This window comes from Typopeltis vanoorti, chromosome 9 (genome assembly GCF_054136105.1).
Source record: "Typopeltis vanoorti isolate ZY-2024b chromosome 9, IOZ_Tvanoo_1.0, whole genome shotgun sequence".
Taxonomy (NCBI): Eukaryota; Metazoa; Arthropoda; class Arachnida; order Uropygi; family Thelyphonidae; genus Typopeltis; species Typopeltis vanoorti.
The window spans coordinates 128,338,247-128,358,972 of NC_143557.1; the positions used below are offsets into that span (position 1 = coordinate 128,338,247).

The 20,726-nt window shown below is 39.3% G+C and overlaps 1 protein-coding gene across 2 annotated transcripts in view; it reads right to left on the reverse strand.

Annotated features, from left to right (window-relative positions):
- The window catches only part of LOC150103528 (uncharacterized), a 139,689-nt gene that overhangs the window by 59,559 nt on the left and 59,404 nt on the right, over positions 1 to 20,726 (reverse strand). The window contains exon 5 of one of the 2 annotated variants that reach the window (XM_090398211.1): positions 16,348 to 16,509. The exons of the other annotated variant lie outside the window; for it this stretch is intronic. Coding sequence (XP_090254337.1) covers positions 16,348 to 16,509 — 162 coding nt within the window. The remainder of the gene's footprint in view (positions 1 to 16,347; positions 16,510 to 20,726) is intronic. 2 annotated transcript variants of the gene reach the window in all.

Below are 20,726 nucleotides of genomic sequence, written 5' to 3' on the forward strand. Positions count from 1 at the left end.
AACAGTATAGATGAGAACACAGACTGATAAGAAAATAACTATTTATTAACTTATTGCTGATATTTCGTTGGTATTCTATCCAGCATCTTCAGAGCACAAAAACAGTTTCTCACAGTACACGAGACAGAGACAGCCACAATCCGGTATAACAAGTTTGAACAATTGTAACGTGCAACACAAAGACTAAAGTCTTAATCAGGCACTATCTATGTTGGGGGAAAAAAAAAAACAGATAAAAAAAACAGGGTATTAATTTGGTCTTAAGTTGACTATCTCCCACTTTGGCAAATTTATACAGCCATACATAAGACTTTCCACACATTTGAGGATTCTTCACGGAGATGATATTGTATGCAAGACACGACAATACAGTAAGCAGAAGTTGAAAGTGGCCTGCAACTGAACATGTTAGCCTTCTTAAAAAGGTGCTGAGACATCAATTTAATACCGAACTGCATCAAAATTAAGAACAAGTTCCATTGGCCAAATAATACCAAAAAAAATAATAAAAAAAAATACCAAAGCCAAGCGCATTTATAAATGAATGAGTTTAGCACTATGACGGAAACAGAAAAATGCTACTCGCCTGGAGCTATCTAAAATAAATTTATCCATCAACGCCCCATGTGACACACTATTTAATATTTTAAACCCAGAATTGTGGGATATCCTGGACAGCATCTCCGATGCAACAGCCAACAAAGAATTCACCAAAGTTCAAAACTGGCACAGAGAAAATTTGAAATTCTCCAACAACACAGTGCTACACAACAATCGCAATCACAACAAGATTGCGTTGTTGTGAATTTATCATCGTCAATCTTAATCAAAGAAGCCACTAGTGCATTAAGTCAGGGACACAATTTTGCCATTACTCCCAAGAAATTTCCAAAAGCCAAAATAACGGCTTCCATTGAACAGGGAATATATGACCTGCCTCCAGCAACAGCCAATAACATTCGGTTAGATGTGGCCAACATCCAAATCCATTCTAAGCCTCACAAAAATAATATACCACATAAAGAAATGATTGCTCTAAAGGAGCTACTACACAATAATAACTACATTATCATTACCAAAGCAGACAAAGGGAATGCAACTGTGGTGATGGATTCAACAGAATATGAAAGCAAGATGCACACACACTTCTCCAAGATCAGTCAACATACCAAATTACATATTGGGATCCCACCAACTCGCAAAAGAAATAAGGTGTGCAAATTATTGAACAAAGTCACTTCCTGGTCTAAAGAAGCTCTTCCACGTTAAAACAACCAGGATATATGGAGCATCAAAAATTCACAAACAAAGTACACCCCCCTTACGCCCTATTTTGAATAGTATAAACAGTCCCACATATAAACTTGCAAGACATTTAGCAAAATTACTTGCCACTCTCACAAACAATTTTCCCTCTTTTGTTAAAAACTCTACCTGCTTAAAAAAGTAGTTTAGAAAACCATACCATTAAAAGTTCAGACATAATGGTGAGTTTTCATATCACCTCACTATATTCACAAATGTATCATTAATTAAAACTCTTGATTTACTAATGTAACAATTTTCCCCTGATACATTTCAACTATTTAAATTCACAGTACAGGCAGATTTTACATGGAAAGGAAAAATATATAAACAATTAGATGGGAGAGCAATGGGCTCCTCCCTTTCTCTCACCTTAGCCAACGTCTACATAGAACACTTGGAAAAGTTAGCTATCAATGCAGCCACGCTCAAACCAAAGCTTTGGTTATGCTATGTTGATGATGTGCTTGCTATTTGGCCACATGGCCTAGACACACTGGATACATTCTTAGTGCATTTAAATAGCAACATCCAAAAATCCACTTTACAATGGAACTGGAAGATAATGACTGTCTGCCCTTCCTGGATACACTAATCACATGCCTTCCAGAATATTATTATTATTATTATTCAGGCCTCCATGTAATCATAAGACTCATTGTGTTTCCTAGAAAAACCTCATTGAGGTTTTTCTAGGAAACACAAAGTCTATCATACCACTCCTTGAACTCATTGGCCGTTCTTGCTCTCACCACTCTATCAGGCAATGCATTCCATGGTTCAACCACCCTCCATGTAAAGAAACCACTCCCCACCCTCTTGCTCACAGCTTCCTTTCATAACATCCAGGGAGTGTCTCTTGTCATTGCTCCTTCCCCCTGTTCCGCCAAGCGAAAGAACTCTTCAGTAACCCTGTAACTACCTATCAACAGTTTAAAAGTCTCAATCATATTACCTCTCCTTCTTCTATCTACTAAATTCTGCAGTCCACACTCCCTCAGCTGATCCTCATAACTAACATTGTACAGTCCTGAAACAATCTTTGGTATTTGTCTCTGCCCTTTCCACAGTTAATTTTATCCCCTTCAAATCCTGGGGACCAAATCTGAGAACAATAGTCTAAGTGTGGTCTGATCAGGATATTATACAATGGAACGATAACTCTTTTATTTCTGCAGGTCAGTGTCCTTCTCAGTATTGCAGCAATCCTCTGAGTTGCCTTCACCACCTTTGCAATCTGTTACCTGGATTTCAGTTTTCTATCAATCATCACCCCCAGATCTATTGTCTCCCTTACTTCCTCCAGTAACAGCTCCTCCAATAAAGTATGCGGCCTCCCATCGATGTATCCCAAACTTCAAGACTACATTTTGCTGTATTAAACCGACACCCCCAATTCATTTGCCCATCTGTTTAGTTTATTCAAATCCTCTTGCAGGACTGCCACATTTGCACTATTACTAATTACCCTTCCCAGCTTCAGGCAATGCATTCCATAGTTCAACCACCGTCCATGCAAAGAAATCACTCCTCACCCTCTTGCTCACAGCTTCAAACAACTGAATATCCCCTGCAATCCAATGACAATGTCATTGATGTAAAGGTTCAACAATACAGATCCCAGTACTGAGTCCTGTGGGACCTCACTTGTAACCTTCTGTCTCTTTGATATTGTCCCACCATACACAACTCTCTGATACCTATCAGACAGCCAATCTGAATCCAGTTGAGTAACCCGACATCTAAACCCATGTGCTGCAACTTAAATATCAGCTTATCGTGTGGCACCTTGTCAAATGCCTTTGCAAAATCAAAAAAAAAAAAAATACAAAAAATGGCAGCATATTCCTTTCCCTCATTAACTGCTCTTGTCACTTTATTATAAAAGCAATCACATTACTAAAGCAAGAGCACCCCTTCACAAATCCATGTTGACTCTCACAGATAACATTACCCTCATCTGCCCAACGTTGTATATAACCACTCACTAATTTCTCCAAGATCTTAACAACTACTGGTGTTGGCAGACACTTCCAGTCTGCTACCACCCTTATGCAATGGCACTATTCTTACCTTCCTTCCATTCCCTGGGTAGCTTTCCTGTAGACAGACTTTCATTCAAAGGCCAGGTCAATGGAACTGTCAGTTCTTTATCACATTCTCTCAAAACCCATGGTAAAATCCCATCCAGTCCCAGAGTACTCAGTATTTAGAACATACTCTCCTCTTGCACCTCTAAACCTTGAATGCCTTATCCCTCTAGTATTAAAATTTACTTCTCCAGGATGAAATACTCCAATATATATCCAATAACAGTTGTTCAAAAAAGTGTTGCTGAATGTAGTGGATGTGCAAATTCAGGGAAACTAGATTTATTAAGGGGGGAGGGTAGATATACAGTTCTTAGGGAGGCAGTTGAATGTATGAATGAATATAATATGCCCGAGCGAATAAGGACAACAAATCAGAGAGGGATAGTTAATATAAGGCATCAAGGTAGGGTTGGGGCTAATGGGGGTCTTAAATTCATGTACACTAATGCTAGGAGTATTAGGAACAAGAAGGAAGAGTTTTTGGCCATGGTTGGCACTTCCAGACCACAGGTTATTGGTATTAGTGAATCATGGCTGACTGTAGATGATATAGCTAGTGGGATTGAATGTGATGGGTATAGTGTGTTCAGAAATGACTGGGAGAATAAAATGGGAGGAGGAGTATTGTTGATGATAGCTGATGAGCGACAGCCAAGGAGAATAGAAGTTAAATTGCAGGATAGAGAAAAGAGCACATTTGAGGCCATTTAGTTTGAGATTGTGGCAAGCGGAACTAAATATACAATTGGGTGCTGCTATAGATCAGGTGATGGAAAAGATGGTGGTGACAGTATGCACAAGCAAATAGAAGAAATGAGTGGAAGGAGGGTAATTATTATGGGAGATTTCAACTATGGTCGCATTGATTGGAGTGAGGAGAGGACACACGGGAGGAAGGAATTGGATTTTATGCGGTTATTAAGGGATAACTATCTGCGACAGCATGTAATGGAAATTGCTAGGGGTCAGAGAGTGCTTGACCTAGTAATTACATCTGAGGATTTGGCTGTAACAAATATGACCACATTGCCACCAATTTGTGAGAGTGATCATAGGGTTTTGACTTGGGCGGTGGCTAAAGGTGTGGAATTTTCAATTAAGACAGTGTTCATGTGGAATTATCGGGCTGGAAAGTATGACAAGCTTAGGAGTTTGATTGGTTCAGTGCCATGGCATGTACAACTGCAAGGACTAGAAGTTGATAGTGCATGGGAGGTGGTTAAGAAGTGCTTGCATGAAGCAATGGCTGACTGTATACCTAGAGTCCGAATAATAAATCAAGTAGGGGTTAAATGGATGAATAACACCATTACGCTTGAGCTGCAAAAAAAGAAACAACTATGGAGGGAATTTAAGGAGAAAGGTGACCGACAGGCACAAGAACGATATAAAGCGCAGGCCAGAAGGGTAACAGTGTGGTAAGAAAAGCAAAAAAGGATTACGAAAGAACACTGTCCATGCAGGCTAAAGAGAATCCTAAACAGTTTTTTAGATATGTAGCAAGTAAAAGGAAAAATGTACATGGCAGAATGATTTTAAAGAATGCCGATGGTAGGGAGGTAACTGAATCAGTTGATATAGTTGAGTTACTGAGTGAGCACTTTGCAAGTATATATCATCCAGGTGATGACATTGCAGAAACGAATAAACCAGTAGATTATATACGGGAACTGTGGTGAATGAAGTGGAGGTGAGTAATCTATTGCATAACCGCAATGTCAGTACATCCGTGGGATTGGATGGTATACCAGCTCATGTCATACGAGAAGTAGCTAAAGAATTGTCAGTACCCTTGACCATTTTGTTTAATTTGAGTCTCGGGTCTGGGTTAGTCCCGAGCGGGTGGAAAGAGGGGAAAATAGTTCCACTGCATAAAGGTGGTTCCATGACTGCTGTTGTAAATTACCGACCGATTAGCATATCAGGAATCATTGTCAAGGTCTTAGAGAAATTAGTCAAGAAAAGAATACAGGATTGGATAGATGAAAATGGGATATTGTATGGGGGACAACATGGTTTTGTGAAGGGTAGATCATGCCTCAGTAACTTGCTCACGTTCTATAACACAGTGACGGCTGAACTGGATAAGGGTAATGGGTTTACAGAGATACTACTGGACCTTGCAAGGCTTTTGACAGGATACCACATGGAACCCTAATCAGTAAACTGGAGCAGATGGGGATAGATATAGGGTTGGTGAGATGGATAGGAGGGTGGTTGAAGGAGAGATACCAGAGAGTGGTTTATGCAGAAGTGGAGTCTAAAAGACGGCTTGTGACTAGTGGTGTGCTGCAGGGCTCTATTCTTGGATCACTGCTTTTCAATTTGTTCATCAATGATATAGGAAAGGATTTGAGAGGAAGTGTTCACTTGTTTGCTTATGATGCAAAGTTGGGTAGAGCAATTGTGAGTGCACAGGATGTCAAAATGTTACAGGATGATTTGGATAGTTTGGAGGACTGGGCTAGGAAAAATGGATGTCAGTTTAATGTAGCAAAGTGTAAGGTTATGCACTTTGGGGTGAAAAGAATAGCAGCAGTATATCGCATTGGTGGAACCGTACTCCAGGAGATTGATGAGGCCAGGGATTTGGGAGTGTTGGTGGATAGGGAGTTGAAGTTTAGGGGGCACATTGTAAAAGTGACTAAATCAGCTCATCAAATCATTTGGCTTCTGAAAAATAATTTTAACGTGCAGAGACAAACAAGTTGTTGTTCCTCTGTATCGAGCCTTGATAAGACCCCATCTGGATTACTGTGCCCAGTTATGGGCACCAGGGTTTCTTCGTGATGGGGAGGAAGTGGAGAGGATCCAGAGACGAGCGACCAAGATGATAGAAGGTCTGTGGAATGAACCTTATGAGAATAGGTTGAAGATTTGTGGGTTGCAGAGATTGGACGATAGGCGAAGGAGGGGTGATATGATTGAGATATTCAAATTACTGAAGGGTTTCTACAAGACTGATCCAGAAAATATTTTTGAAAATATGACTGGTGGTGGGAGGACTAGGGGCCATGCATGGAAGCTGGGCAAGAGCGTGGTTGACAAAGGTGTTAGAGCTAGGTTTTTTACTTGGAGAGTGGTGAATGAGTGGAATAAGCTTCCAGAGTCTGTTGTGGGTGCTACGACCGTGAATGAGTTCAAGGCAAGGTATGATAGATACTGTGTCAATGTCGAATAGTTGTTCTTGACATGATGTTAGGGCCTCCCTCGATGAGTCTGTCGACTCCTTGGAGTTGCCCGGAACAACAACAATAATAATAATAACTCCACTATGTCCTCTGCATCAGTCACTCTATTCCCATTTTTATCCCACAGTCTCATTCTTCTACAATCATTTCTCCTCCTACTGGCCACATAGCTAAAAAATTCCCTAGGATTTTCTTTGGATTTTAGTGCCAATCTCTTCTCATGTTCCATTTTTGTCTTATTTACCATACTAGTCAATCTCCTGGCCTGAGTCTCATATTCTTCATGCATCTGCTCTCCACCACTCTCCTTATATCTCTTCCATAACCTCATTTTACCTGCAGTTCATGTTTGATATTGTTTGTCATCCAGTTTACACCAAATCGTGTCCTCTTCTTCACTCATGGAATACAGCTTACTATTGCTGCTACCAAATATTAATTCACAATTTCCCAAGCAATAATGATATTTCAGCCTTGCAATTCCGTCCTCCATAGAACTGCCCCAAGTTGACATCTAAGACTATTGTAATCACCAGCCTTGCAATTCGACGTACGTTCAGTTTTCTTTGATTCCTCTGCATGTCTATTCATCTTCCAAGTCAAAAACCACATGGTCACTATCTCCTACTTGGGGGGAGGGTGTCATCTCAGTTATTATCAGCTCCTCTGATGCTATCACCAAATCCAAAACTCTCGAACCTCTTGCTCCCTCTATCACATGTTGCCTAAGACGTTTGTCCTTCAAGAATTCTAGAAATTCCATTCCATTATTACTACATGCATTTTCCTTTTCCCAACTTATACTGCTGTAGTTAAAATCTCCATTAACAATCATTTTTCTTAATTTTGCCAAGCTCAACTGGCTAAACATCTGCTCCCCACCTTCAGTACTCCTTGTTTGTAGCAACATCCCACTAAATATCCTGTCTTGCCCACCTTTACCTCACACCATACGCTTTCAAAACCATTAGTGCCACTGCCTTTCAAATCCTCCACTCTTAGAGGACATAAGTCATCACTTATCATAAGCAGTACTCCACCACCAAGTTTTCTCTTCCTGTCCTGCCGAAAAATGCCGTAATTTGCTACTTCTATTCCTGTTATTATATCATCTTCCATCAACCATGTCTCGGAGGTCCCAATAATCTTTGGCCAGGCTGATGCCATCCGGCACCAATTCATCCACTTTATTCCGGATACTCCTGGCATTAGTATAAAGCAAAAAAATGTCACTGTTTCTATACCGATCATAATCCCCTCCAGACTCCACTGGATTCAGTGTTACCTGATGTCGTTCCCCCAAGCACCCATTTCCACAAGAGGCCAACCCTGCTACCATCCACCTTGGGAATTCTAGTGCAGTGACACACTTACTCGTTCAGAAAACAGCAATCTCTTCAGATGCCTACGTCCCTCCTCATTCAAATGGAAGCAGTCGCTCACATACAATTCCTTTCTGTCCTCAAATGTCCTCCAAGCATCAACAAATTCGAATCCTCTCTTCTAACACATTCTGCTATTATGCTATTCATTATTACAGCTCTTCTGCTCAGGTCATCATTATCATACCTGGGTAACACACACACACTATCCTTCCTCTCTGCATTTTCTTTTGTACAACTTCAAGCATTAATCTCAAATCTTTAGCCACCCGATTTACACTGCCTCTCAAGTCATTTGTTTCCACCATCACAATCATCTCATCCACCCTTTCACCCCACTTAATTGTCTTAACCACACTCTCTATCGTTCCTCCAAGGCAAACACTCCTCTGGCATCCTAATCTCATCTTTCATACTTCTCATCTCATTTCTGAGACATTCCACTTCCTCTTTCAGCTCATCTCTCTCTCTCTCTCTCTCTGCAAGTTAGCCACTCTTGTTCGCCATTCATCATTCATCCTCCCAATCAAGACGATCTCCGAAAACTTCACAATCATTCAAGCCTTCCACACTCCCCACTCTTATTTTTTCATTCATATTTCGCTCATTATTCTCATCATCTATCACACTACTCATCTCTCTAGGTTGAGATTCCCCCCCCCCCCAAAGCAATGCCACAAAATCCTATAGTATGTCATGCAAAATATAGTCCATAAATGGGGAAAGACTTGGTGACATGCCATTTGTAATTGGAGCTGCAGCTGCTGCCATCATTCAAATAGTGCTGAGGAACTGCTACAACTAAACATTCTACTATACTATGTCATGCGCTCTACTGTAAGCTACTTTATTATTATTTACAGGTATCTCCATGGAGTCAGTAGACTCATCACGGGAGACCCAAACTAGCAAAACAATATCTGTCATATCTCTTCTTGAATTCATTTACAGACGAAGAGCTCGCAACTAAGTCAGGCAATGAATTCCACTCATTCACCACCCTCCAGGCAAAAAAACCTTGTTCTGACATCCTTGTTAACCATACTCTTCTTTAATTTCCAGGGATGACCTCTTGTTCTTCCATCACCATCACACAGCTGAAACATTTACCCTGCATCAATCCTAAAAAAACCTTTCAGTAATTTAAATGTTTCTATCATATCCCCTCTTCTCTGCCTATCAACCAACCTCTGCAATCCACAAGCTCTCAATCTATCAATGTAGGGAGCATTTTTTACATCCCTCACCAACTTGGTCACTCTTCTCTGAACCCTCTCCACAGCCTCCTCATTTCCAAGGAATCCAGGTGACCAGACCTGAGCACAGTAATCCAAATGTGGAAGTATCAACGCTTTATAAAGGGGAATAATAACCTCTTTATCTCTGGATGTCAGTGTGTTCCTCAACAACCAAGTAATCCTATGTGCAATCTTGGACACCTTAGCAATGTGTCCTCTGAACTTCATCTCCCTATCTACCAACACCTCTAAGTCCCTAGCCTCATCAATCTCTTGGAGTATTGTTCCATCAATGTAGTACACAGCTGGTAATCTTTTAATCCCAAAATGCATGACTTTACACTTTTCCACATTGAACTGACATCCATTATCTTTTGCCTATTCTACCAGCTTATTTAAATCATCCTGCAAACTTTCAACATCAGCTTGATTTTTATTGCGCTACCCAACTTTGCATCATCAGCAAATAACTGAATATCTCCCTGTAAGCCATTTCCTATATCATTTATATACAAATTAGACAACAATGGCCCAAGCAATGAGCCCTGAGGGACACCACTGGTCACCTGCCTCATCCTGGACTCGGCTCCTCCATACACCACCTTCTGGTATCTCTCCCTGAGCCATTCTCCTATCCATATCACCAATTTAGTATCCATTCCCATCTGCTCCAATTTGCGTAACAGTGTTCCATGGGGTATCCTGTCAAAAGCATTAGCAAAATCCAGAAGTACCACTGTGTAGCCAGTTCCTTTGTCCAACTCAGATGTCATTCTATTATGAAAAGTTAATAGATTGCTAAAGCAGGATCTACCTTTAACAAAACCATGTTGGCCTCTATAGAGTATCATATCCTGATCCACCCGTTCTTGAATTTTGTCTTTAACCAACTTTTCCAATACTTTTACCACAACTCCTGAGATGGTGATCGGTCTGTAATTAACTACCGCAGTTTTAGAGCCACCTTTATGCAAAGGAACCACTTTGCCCAACTTCCACTCTCTAGGGACCATACCAGAGTTCAAACTTAAATTAAATATCCAAGTAAGAGGGGTTGACAATTCATTTGCACATTCACGCAACACCCGAGCTGATATTCCATCACTTACGTGATACTATAAATATAAACTATATTTAACTATACTAAATAACAAAAACTTATCTTCTTCTCTTCCATGCAGATGTGTATAACTCTGACCTCACGTTCTCGGTAACACAATATAAACAACAACAACTAAACTCCAAAAGCAGTCCCACTGAAGGACACTTTTATTACTGAAAAAAAATGAGCACAATTCGTGGCAGAAATCACACTATACATCGTTTAAAACACTTTTTTTTAGCACAGCTCAAATTCACTGCCATGTTCTTCAGCGACTCTAGCACCCTCCCTCCTATGATGGTTCCTTATCATTCTTGGTTTATAGAAAACCCACACATACAGGGAGATATTTAAACAAACAATCACACCATCACCCATCTCAACAATATGGTATCCTGAACACAATAACCCACAGAGTAACAGCGATTTGCTCCGATAACATTGCTCTTACTGCTTAACTCACTAACTCACTTATGTCACACTTTCTTGGCCAATGGCTATAATCCCCATAAGATAGACAAAATACTAAATGCTTCCCCCAGAAATCCCCCCCCCACACACCCACCACTGTCTACCACAGAAGACTACAACAAAACTATCACCATCCCATACATTAAAAGTACATCTGAAAAGATATCTAGAAAGCTTAACAAACATCAACTTATACACTGTATTTAAACCGTACGTGAAATTGGCAACTCTCATCCGTTCACCTAAGGACAGAATCTCTCCTTTATCACATCCAGGAATCTATGAAATGACCTGTTTGTGTGATCAAGCCTACTATGGACAGACAGGAAGAACTGTGGACATTTGCCTCAGTGAACATAAAAAATATATCCGGCACTATCACTATGGCAAGTCAGGTTTAGCAGACCACGCTTTAGATATCCCTGCACACAAGATCGATTGGAAAAAAACAAAAGTGCTGCACAGAAGCTTTTATAAGTCAGAGAGGTCGTTCCTGGAATCAACAGAAGTCTTGAAACATACTCCAAACATCAGCAAGTATAGCTATATAAAATGGCTGTCTTGTGTACTGTGACAAACTGTTTTTGTGCTTTGAAGATGCTGGACAGAAGATCAGCAAAATATCAGCAATAAGTTAATAAACAGTTATTTTCTTATCAGTCTGTGTTCTCATCTATATGTTAAAATTAATCAACAAGATCTGATAATGTTAGGTAAGTGATTAATTTGGAGGTGAACTGCTGATAGTAAGTTAGTAATGATGTAACTTTTTCATGTTGTACCTTCATAATATCTTGTGAGGGTATATATCATGAATTTGATGATGGATGATGATTTTTATTATTATTATTACGATCGTGGAATGCCTGGTAATAATCTGGATTGTGTGGAGAGAGAATCAATACTCAGAAAAACAGCATTTAAACTATACACTATGGCTTTTCTTAGAAATCAATTCTCATTTGGTGATATACAAATGAGTTAAGAAAATAAAGAAAGAAAGAAAAGAAATGAATACTAGACTATGCTGTAAAGCATTTGACAAAATATCACACTGTAGGATATTGTATGAACTAGTATAAATTAGTGCAGATGGAAATGGAAAACAAACTAGTGATTTCATGTATTTTCAGAAATTTCAGAAAGTGGCACATGCAGTAAAATAATTGGAGAGATTGAGGATGATTAAGGCTACATGATATGACCCAATCCTTGGACTACTGCTGTTTCAATTTGTATCCTACTGATGTTAGGGAAAGCTTAAAGGAAATATTCAGTTGTTTGCTGATGATTCTATGTGAAATAACAAAATGACTTGATAAGAATCAGATCTTTCCTGTAAGAGGATCTGAATGGACTTGTGCTATGAGCAAATAATAATGGATGCCAGTTCAGTATTGCAACTGCATGTAAAATTTGCATTTTGAATCAAAGTGATTCTGGAACTGATTTATAATAAATTCATGAGATTTTAATCCAAGAAACAAATGATGGTGAATGCAGAGTGAAAGTTCCAAAGTCACATACAGGTCATAAAAAAGGCACAAAAGGATAATCAATACTAAGAATGACATGTAAGAATAACAAAGTCATTGACATCACAGTCTTTTCAACTGCATGTGGACTATTATGGATAATGTGCATGAAGATGTGGAAACAGTAGAGAGAGAGAGAGAGAGAGAGAGAGAGAGAGAGAGAGAGAGAGAGAGAGAGAGAGAGAGAGAGAGAGAGAGAGAGAGTATATGTAAACAGATTAAAAAATACAACTACAAAGAGAGATAGAGATATATATGCGATAGCAATATATAGTCAACTCATTCAACAAGCACACATTACCACTGAAACCTGAGATACTCATATCAAGACATGCCAGAAGGGAAGCAAGCTACAAATTCTTGATTTATACTTTGCAAAATGTGATCTTTAAATGGTGGTGTTCTGTGAGACAACAAATCGATAAGTGGAGGTATGGTGGCCACCATAATTAATAGAAGGAAAATGTATACACAAAGCAACACACTAAGCAATATACTGGAAAAGTACTTCAAACACAAACAATTCCAAATGCAAACAAACCATACTCAATCACAACCAACTCATACTAAAATTTACACTAAAACTGTAATAAATTGCTAATAATTAATATAAAACTTATATTTTTACTCAGAGAGCATGTCTATTGTTATTGTTAATTGCTCCTTCTTATAATGTTGAAGTGACCACCTAGGTCACAGCCAGTCACATGAGAACCTCTGTGAAGGAATATATATGGAACTACAAGGCTGGTGATTATCGAAAGCTTAGGAGACAACTGGGAGCTATAACATGGAAAGAGGAGTTGGGTGAGAAGATATGCATGTTGTGTGGGCATTTACCAAGAGCTATTTAACAGCAGCAATGTGTGAGTGCATTCCAAAGGTGAAAAAAGGTAGTAAAATGGATGAATGAAGAGATTAATTGTGAAATCTGGAAGAAGGTACTGTGGAGGCAACACAAGATGAATGTTGGTTATGATCAGTTGTAAAAGGCAGCAAAAGCACAGTATAAAAAGTTAGCCGGTCAAGCTAAGAAAAATCCTAGGCAGTTCTTTCGAAATGTAGCAAGTAGAAGGAAAAATTACCTTGGAAGAATGATGCTGGTTGATGACACTAGCAGACTGGTAACCAATGTGAAAGATACAGTTGAATTATTCAATGAGCAGTTTATCAGTGCATATCATCTTCATGAAGGCAACATGAGGAGAAGCTGGAGTGTAGAAGGTATGGTGGAGGAGAGTCTAATAGTGAATGAGCAGAAAGTATTTGAGGAATTAAGTAAACTTGATGTTAATACACTATGGCAGGACTGTCCAACCTTAGGTAATCTGGGGTCCACATTACAAAAAAATATTTATCCGAGGGCCACATCACAATGCATATCTAGTAATTTGGTGAGCAGCAGCGACACAACCTCAATAGCTGAACAAACGAACAAACTAATCGGGCACTCACATTCCTCGTGAGTAACCAGAGCATGCGGGTTGAAACAAAACAGTATAAGAATGCTTCTTTGACACATCTAATATTTGAAAAACAAGTGGGTATATAGTGATGTAAAAACACCAAATAAAATTACCAACTTCGAGATTATCGATTTGTGATAGAATTAAAATATCTAATTTGCATTTGATTCAGATTATTTTATATTTTTGCTCGTGAAAATCAAAATCCACAGGCGGGCCATATGTGGCATGTGCTTTGGACAGGCCTACCCTATGGAATTAATGGTACTTTTGGTATAATTATTTAACATGAGTCTTGCAACAGGGCAAGTACCAAAGGAATGAAGGTGAGAAAAATTGTTCCACTTCACAAAGGAAAGGATAAGACCTAAGGCTACACATTACAGGATAATCTGTGTAGGTATTAGAGAAGTTGGTGAGGACTAGGATTCAGAAATGAGTTGATAATAGCAGTATTCTTTATGATAGTCAGTATTGGTTTGTTAGAGGGGGGGAGAGGTCATGTTTCAGCAATCTGCTTACATAGTACCACAAGGTGACAAATTCACTCAATAAAGGAGATGCATATACAGTTGTGTACTTGGAGAGCTGATTGGCTGTCAGAGAGGTATCAGCAGGTTGTATTGGAGGAGTGGTATCCCAAAAGAGGAAGGTCCCTAGTGGAGTGCCACTAGGGACCATTATTGTTTAACTTTTACATTAATGACATTGGGATGGGCTTAACTGGAGATGTTCACCAATGATGCAAAGTTGAGAAGAGCTATGAGAAGTAGAGCAGACATTGTGGCCTTGCAGGAGGATCTGAATAAACTCTCTGAGTGGGTAAATGATTGGAACTATCCGTTTAACACTGCAAAGTACAAGGGTCTTGCATTTGGTAGGATGGAGAAATTTTGAAGGAGGCGGAAGAGATGAGAGATCTGGGAGTGATGGGTGAACAGAAACTTGAAGTTTAGGAGTCACAATGTCAAAATTAAAAGAACATCCCAATAGATTATGGCAATAATGAGGAGGATATTGACAGGCAGAAGCAAAGAGGTTATGGTTCCCCAGTATAAGGTTTGGATCAGGCCACATATTGACTACTGTGCATAGATTTGGTTGCTTGGTTGTCAGGGGGATGAGGATGTATTGGAGAAGGTTCACTAAGTTAGTGTCAGATCTATGAATGTCAGATACAAGGAATGATTGAAGGACTGCAACTTACAGAGCCTTGTGATTAAAAGAAGAAGAGGGAATATGATTGAGATATATAAGTTGGTGAGGGGTTGTTACCAGATTAATGTGGAGAAGATATTTCATAGAGTAGAGGGAGACAGGGGTAGAACTAGAGGCCATCCATGGAAACTGTATAAGGAGAGTGTGAGCAGGGGAGTAAGACACAGGTTCTTTGCATGGAGAGTGACTGGTGAGCAGGATGCATTGCCTGAACGTGTGGTGAGTGTGGAAACTGTGAATGGGTTTAAAGCACAGACCAATGATCTTTTGGCACAAGAGAGTACAGACTTCCTGCAATGAGTCCTTTTACTTCGTGGACGTCAGATATTAATGATAATAATATCTGATTAAAAGAAGAACAATAACAATAATAATTAACAGCGAATCTCTATTAAGTCAGACTCACTGTAGGAGTCTCACTCAATTAGCAACATATTTAGCATACTGAACTTTGAACTCATTCACAATGAATTTTGCAAATGGCGCTGACCTCCAAAGAGGAAACATTGTGTTATTATTTTAAAAAAATTGTTAATGATATTTGATTACAATAAGATTCTTCCATATCCTTGAGAATGAGAGACAGTCAATCTGATTCAGATTTGGATGGTGGAGTGAAGCTTTGGCATTTTCTTTAAACTAATGTTTCAACTTGTATTGAAGATATCAAAGAGTCATATTCTAATTAATCATTAACAATTTTTATTTAAAGAATAATATAATGTTTCCTCTGTTATTATTCATTTGAATTATTCTATATATAACATCACGCAGCTCTTGCTATTTTAAATAATCCAATGTTCATGTTCTACTTTGTGTTCGAACTGCCTGATGTCACTGATGGTGACCTGCAATTTTCAGGTTGAAATACAGGCGGTTCCCGGGTTACGGATGACCTGACTTACAGCATTCCATGCTTACGAACGGGCTCCCAAGGCTCTCCATAAGGATAATTAATAATTAAAGAATTAAATTAATAATTCAGGAACTAGTTTCTTCCGCACATATAAACAAACCCGCATGGCATAAGCGGTTCGTTGGCACAGCATCTTTAAGCTAGCAGCTAGCACAGGGGTATTATTATTATTATTACTGCATATTCATTGTTAATTAGGGATCCGAGTTACGTACAGATCTGACTTAGACGTTCTCAGAAACATATCTCGTTCATAACCTAGGGACTGCATGTATGCTATTAAATATGTTATTCACTCTTTTCCTTGTGTTATTGCATTAATTTGTTAAACCCTATGGCACAAGTACTGCTGAAATAATAAACAGACTAATAATTATACTCATGAAAAAATGTTTATTTAGGGTACAGTTTTTAAAAGCTTAAAAGTTACCTTCATAAGAGAAGCTTGGCATCTGAAGTAACAACCACCTTCTTCATTTTCATAAACAGGATTAAGAGCAATTATGGTATTGACAAGATGTCTATTCTTAGGGTGATTCTTATCCCAGCCCTTAATGGAGATTTCAACAACGTATTCGGGAGGAATAATATTCTAGCAAAATATAGATAATTATGCATTATGCTTAAAATCTCAAGTAGCTTTAGCAATTATCTCAAATAAATAAATAAATTCAAATATAAATTGTAAGGAAACTTACATCACACAATTTATTTAAATTAAGGGAATATTAAATCCCACATTATTTCAAAGCCGAATAAGAAACTCAAAGAGTTTCATGCCGAATATAGCAAACTATAAAAGTTTCAGTGGATTGTAGCGTACGCTAAAGCACATGGTACCATACCAGGGCAACTGATAAGAGGGCGCTAGTGGGTCAAGCGCTACGGACGTGTTTTGAAGAGCTCCTGATTCAGATAAGTTTTACTAGGAATAATTAAGTATATATGCGTAATTGTTTAAGTAAGAGCGGCTGTAAACGTTGTATGCTACCGATATTATTAGTGTGGGGTTTTTTTTCTTGCTTAAACTAAATACGAAAACGTTAATATTAGACCTAGTAACCTGCAGAGAAAAAAAAAAAAAATGGCAGCGGCATTGTAATTCCATAATTTTAATTTGGATTTCAGTCGGTTCGTTAAGTGTGAGGTCTGTTATATGTATTCCTTCGATTACATAAATGATTTGTAGATGTTTAGTGCGGATGGAAGAAGGGTGTGTGCGAAATGTGACCTGAACGAGGAATCGATGAATGCGAATATGAAGTTGATGACAGAAAGTGCTAGTACCGATTGTGTCGTGAGTGCACATTTGAAAGAGAAGGATGGTGAGCAAGACAGGCGAAAAAATGTTAAAAAATCAGGAAAAAAGAAAAAGAGCGATTTGACAACCGTAACGGATGTTAAAAGGGATGAAAGTGAGGCAGAAAGAAACGAAATTGAGAGAACGAATGAAAGTAGAAATGGCGTGATGCAGAAATCTCAAGTAAAAAAAATCAAAAGAATGAATGATAGCGAAAGAAGAATGACTGATGGCGAAAATTGGATGCATGTTGGAACGAAAGTACTGAACCAAAGAAAGATGAATGACAGTAAAAGTGAGAAGAACGATAGCGAAAGTTGGACGCGTGTTAGTCCGAAAGTACGGAAACAAAGAAAGATATGTGAGAGTGAAAGTGAGAAGAATGATAGTGAAAGTTGGACATATGTTGGACCGAAAGTACGGAAACAAAGAAGGATGAATGAGAGGGAAAGTGAAAAGAGGGGGTCGAGAGTTAGAAAGATTTAATGATAGAGTGAATGTGTCGCGAGGTTCGGAAGGTGAAATGGATTGGATGAAGCAAGAAATGAAATGGATGCGGAATGAAATTAAGAGAATTCAGGTCAAAACTATTAAAATAAATCATGATGGCATGAAAGAGTTAACAAAAGATGAGCGAGTGGCGTTGTATGGCGACTCCATTATTAAAGGTGTGCTAGAGGATAAAATGCACAAGGTATGTTTTCCAGGCGGTAAAATGAGTAGAGTGATTGAGGCATTGAATATGAGGCGGGAACGAGCAAAAGAGTTAATTGTATTAATTGGTACAAATGATTTGAGAGAGAACAAAGAGCATGTCAAAATGAATGTCAGGAGACTGCTTGGAAAGTATAAGATAAATGCTAGAAGTATAAGATAAAGGAGAATAGTGTGACAGGAAGGGTGGTCAGTGTGTTGCCTAGGTATGATTGTGGTGAAATGAGGCGGAGAACAAGGATTATGAATGATATTCTGGATGAAATGTGTGAGGAGACGGGAGTACAGTTTGTTAATGTGTGGAATGAGTTTGAGGGACGAAGTGAGCTGTATGGGAGCGATGGACTGCATTTGAGTGGTTATGGTGTGAGTCGCTTGGAGAGACTGCTGCTGGAAAGTGGAGAAGTGAATAGAGAGAATGAATCAGATCGAGAGGGGAGTGATGTGGAAGAGCAGGAGAGTAAGACAGGAGAGATTGAAGGAGTGGAAATGAATGTGGAAGTGAGTTGTATGAGTATAGTAAATGAGAGAATGGGTGTGCAAGAGGAGCAGGGAAATGGGGAGGCTCAGGGTGGACAGGGATATACAGCGTGAGAAAGGTGGATGCTCCAAGAGGAGGTGAGAGCATGTGTAGGCAGGAAAGTAATGGGATGATCAGGGATCAAAAGGAAACAGATGGAATTGCAAAGGGTTCTAAAATGAAGAAGCAGAAAGGGAATTGGCCCCAGTCCAGCATGGAGAGATCACATCGAGTGAGTGGTATCAGTGGAACTAGCTGTAGATCCAGAAATGAGTTGTTGTGTTTGTATACCAATGCTAGAAGTATAAGAAACAAGGCGGATGAAATGGTTGCACTAATTGCGTCTGTGCACCAAGAGATTGTCGGAATAAGTGAGACATGGTTAGATGAGGATGACATCCTGACAGGAATAGAGATGGAAAGGTATGATGTGTTTCTTGAGGATAGAAGGGGTAAAAAGGGAGGGGGAGTGCTATTGATGATAGAGAAAGAGTTATGTCCATACAAGGTAGAGATGCAAAAGGGAAATGGGGCCAGTGGTTTTGAGGCAGTATGGTGTGAGATAGAGGTGAATAGAATCAAATACTTGGTGGGATGTTGTTATAGACCTGGTAATGTGGATGGTGGTGATAGTGAAATGTATAGTCAAATAAGAAAAGGGTGATCATTATGGGTGATTTTAATTATGGCAATATAGACTGGAATGAAGAGATAGCAACTGGAAGTAAAGAAAATGAGTTTCTTGAGTTTTTGAGGGATAACTACCTCAGACAGTATGTAACAGAGGGCACAAGAGGATTAAGGGTCTTGGATTTGGTCATCTCATCGGAGGATGTAATTATCAATGAGGTATCAAATCATCCACCAATTGGTGATAGTGACCATGAGGTGATTACTTGGGTGGTTGCCAGCAGTGCAAGGACCCCTGTGAAAAAAGGGTATATGTGGAACTACAAGGGGGGGGGGGTGATTATGAAGAGCTCAGGAGACAGCTTGCAGGTGTAGCATGGAATGAGGAGTTAGCTGGAAAAGAGATCAATGCAGCTTGGGGGATTTTCAAAAACTACTAGTAGATGCAATGTCTAAATGTATTCCATGGGTGAGAAGGTTAAATAAGGTAGGTGTGAGATGGATGAATAAAGAGATTAAGCATGCAATACAGAGAAAAAGGGCATTGTGGAGGCAGCATAAGAGAAGTGGAAGTAACCAATTTCATGAGGTCTACAAAGACCAGGCAAGGAGGGTGACTTGGTTGGTGAGAGTAGCTAAAGAGAGGTATGAACAGCAGTTAGCTAATGAAGCTAAAAAGAATCCTAGAGAGTTCTTTCGATATGTAGCCAGCAAAAGAAAGAATGATTATGGAAGGATGACATTGATTGGAGGAAATGGTATAAAGACAGCTGTTGCAGAATGTGTGGTGGAGATACTTAATGAGCAGTTCATAAAGATCTTTCAATCTTGTGAATGTGACTTCATGGAGAGATTAAGAGCAGTTGATGATGGGGAGGAGAGACTGACTGTAAGTGAGCAAAAGGTGTTTGGGGAGTTGAGTAAACTAGATGTAAATAAGGCTGTGGGACTTGATAATATATCACCGCGTATTCTGAAGGAATGTGCCAGAGAGTTGACACCTGCCTTGACATATTTTTTTAATAACTGTGTTGCACTTGGTCAAGTCCCTAAAGAGTGGAAGGAGGGCAAGATTGTGCCACTTCCTAAAGGATGTGATTGAACTCAAGCATCAAACTATAGGCCTATCTGTGTGTCAGGTGTTTTGGTTAAGTTGTTGGAGAAGCTTGTGAGAACTAGGATCCAGAGGTGGGTTGACAACAAGGGTATAATCTTTGATGGACAGCATGGATTTGCTAAAGGGAGGTCGTGTTTTCGTAATCTACTTACTTATTACAATAAAGTGACTGCTTCCTTGGACAGAGGAGAAGGATACACAGTAATATACTTGTATTTCGCAAAAGCTTTTGATAGAGTACCTCATGATAAGTTGACAGTCAAACTAGAGCAGATGGGGTTGGATATTAGATTAGTGCATTGGATTGGAGACTGGCTATCTGATAGGTATCAACAAGTTGTGTATGGGGGTGCAATATCCAGGAAAAGGAAAGTCACTAGTGGAGTGCCTCAGGGATCTGTTTTAGGGCCATTACTATTTAACTTGTATATTAATGATATTGGCGAAGATTTGGATGGAGATATTCAGTTGTTTGCAGATGATGCAAAGTTGGGACAAACCATAAAGAGTAGTGAAGATGTTGTGGCC